Raw genomic sequence first — 2,236 nt, forward strand, 5'->3', positions numbered from 1 at the left:
TTAGAGATTCATGTATGACTCGTAGTAGACTTTGAATCTACGAAGAGTCATCTAGAATTCTATGAATCCATTAATTGTCACATTAAATGGGTGTATCTCTTCAAGGAGTGCCCTGGTTTTCCAATGAGGCATTTGGGTTGCTATTTGAACTCTATAAATAGAGCCCTCATTCTAGCATCCAAGAAAAGGAAAACGAGACTACTCAAGAGCCTCAAGAAAAATAGAAAGTATTCAATAGAGAGCTTGCCTTATAGGGTTGTTGAGTGGTGCATTACAACAATCCATTCTCCTGCTGTTCCTGGAGATGGTTCGGTCATGTGATCCTTGCACTGGAGTTGGGCCGAATAACACTTTAAGGTGGGCGTTCAAGGACGTATGGCAGTATCGCAATCAAGATCGTTATTAATCTATCCTCCATTCAAGTCAGTATAATTTTATATTTTTGCACTGTTTTTCATTAGTAGATCTATTGTTTTCAACCGCTTGCTCCAACAATCTTAAAGTGTTATTCATTGGAAAGCAATGGATGCTTCTACTATGGGTTTTAGCAACTTGAAATTGAAAACGTTTGATGGTTCTAATTTTAATGCTTGGCGCCGAAAAGTTGTTTTGGCATGCAATTGCTTAAAATTTATTATACTGTGACCGACGCCAAACCTACATTTGGTGAGGATGATGCTGCCGAAGATGCCCAATGGGAGCGTGACAATGACTTCTGCAAGTGCTATTTGCTAAATAGCATTTCTAACCACCTAGTAGATGTCTACACTCAAAAGGAGTCTGCTAAGGAGATTTGGGATGGTTTGGTCCAGCAGTACCGAGATGATGAGAAGCTCTCCAAAACCCACCTTATCAACAAATTTCTTGACATGGAATTTGAAGATGACAAGGAGGTTTTACCTCAAGTTAAGGAGTTGGAGAAACTTGTTCAGAAGTTGAAAGAAGAGAAGGTGGAGCTCGACAACGTCTTTGTCGCTGGAGCAATTATAAATAAGTTGCCTCAATCTTGGATTCGTTCCAAAACGAATTGCTTGCTAATAAAAAAGCAACTGCAAACTTGGTAGTTCAGAATATTGGTGAAAGCCAGAAGAAGAAGAAGCAAACCAAGTTCCAGAAGAAAAAGCGGTAGAACAGAAGTCTAACCTAAATGTTCAGAAGAAGACTTTCAAGAAGGAAAACTGCTACAACTGTGGAAAGCCTGGCCACTATGCTAGTGCCTGCAAGGCACCGAAGAAAGAGTCTGTGGCTGTAGTGGAGAATTTTGTGGCAATGGTGTTAAAGGCTGTGGATCCCTCTAATGTTTCAGACTGGTGGCTAGACACGGGTGCTACATTTCATATCTGTGCCAACAAGTCCCTATTCTCTACCTACACTGCACGATCAGAATCAGTGGCTATGGCAGATCGGTCTTCTGCTGCTGTTCTCGGGGTAGGAACTGTGGTAGTGGAGCTCACATCTGGCAAAACTCTTACACCGAAAGATGTGAAGCATGTTCCTTCAATCGCCAAGAATCTGATATCAGGGAGTCTTCCTTGTGATGCTGGAATGCGCCTGGATTTTTAAGGCAGTAAGGCGGTGCTATCCTTTAAGAATTTGTACTTTGAAAAGGCATACAAGACTAATTGTATGTTTAAGATGAGCGTTGTGACTCATGCCCCTGAATTAATAAATGAAGTTTCTACTTACTCCTTTGAGTTGTGGCACAATAGGCTTGGTCATGTTAACTACAGAAAGTTGCATGACATGTGTAAGCTAGGTCTTCTACCCAACTGTGGAGTACAGAAAGTTACATGACATGTGAAACCATGCAAATGTGAGGTCTGTGCACAGGCCAAGATCACAAGGAAGCCTTTCCCTAGTGTCACTAGGAGTACAGAGGTGTTGGACCTAATTCACTCTAACACATGTGACTTCAAAAGTTTTGTTACGAGAGGTGGCATGAAGTACTTTATCAGCTTCATCGACGACCGAACAAGGTTCTGTCATGTCTATCTACTGAAGTCCAGAGATGAGGCTTTCGATAAGTTCGTTGAGTTTCTAACTCGAGTCGAGAAGCAGTTGGGATGTTCAGTGAAAAGACTTCGAAGCGACAGAGGAGGTGAATACCGCTCTAAAGATGTTGAGGCGTACTTCAAAGAACATGGGATTGTCGCTGAAACGACTGCCCCTTATTCTCCTAGTCAAATGGGATAGCAAAAAGGAAGAACCGGACTTTGACCGAGATGGTGAATTCTAT

The 2,236-nt window shown here is 41.9% G+C and overlaps 1 protein-coding gene across 1 annotated transcript; it reads left to right on the plus strand.

The window, feature by feature from the left end:
- The first annotated feature begins 614 nt into the window (after positions 1-614).
- LOC143855796 (uncharacterized) lies at positions 615-1,563 on the plus strand. Its single transcript, XM_077365859.1, has 2 exons — positions 615-965; positions 1,084-1,563. Exons 1-2 carry the CDS (start codon positions 615-617, stop codon positions 1,561-1,563), a joined length of 831 nt encoding a protein of 276 aa, XP_077221974.1.
- Positions 1,564-2,236: the final 673 nt, after the last annotated feature.

This window comes from Tasmannia lanceolata, unplaced genomic scaffold (assembly GCF_043159265.1).
Source record: "Tasmannia lanceolata isolate RefF3 unplaced genomic scaffold, GAP_Taslan_0.1 ptg000023l, whole genome shotgun sequence".
Classification (NCBI taxonomy): Eukaryota; Viridiplantae; Streptophyta; class Magnoliopsida; order Canellales; family Winteraceae; genus Tasmannia; species Tasmannia lanceolata.

What these genes read in the sequence shown, in the direction of transcription:
- LOC143855796 (XM_077365859.1), top strand. Translation starts at nt 615, where the DNA reads ATGCAATTGCTTAAAATTTATTATACTGTGACCGACGCCAAACCTACA. An exon ending in AGAAGGTGGAGCTCGACAAC is followed by an intron (nt 966 to 1,083) that starts GTCTTTGTCGCT and finishes TATTGGTGAAAG; the next exon opens with CCAGAAGAAGAAGAAGCAAA.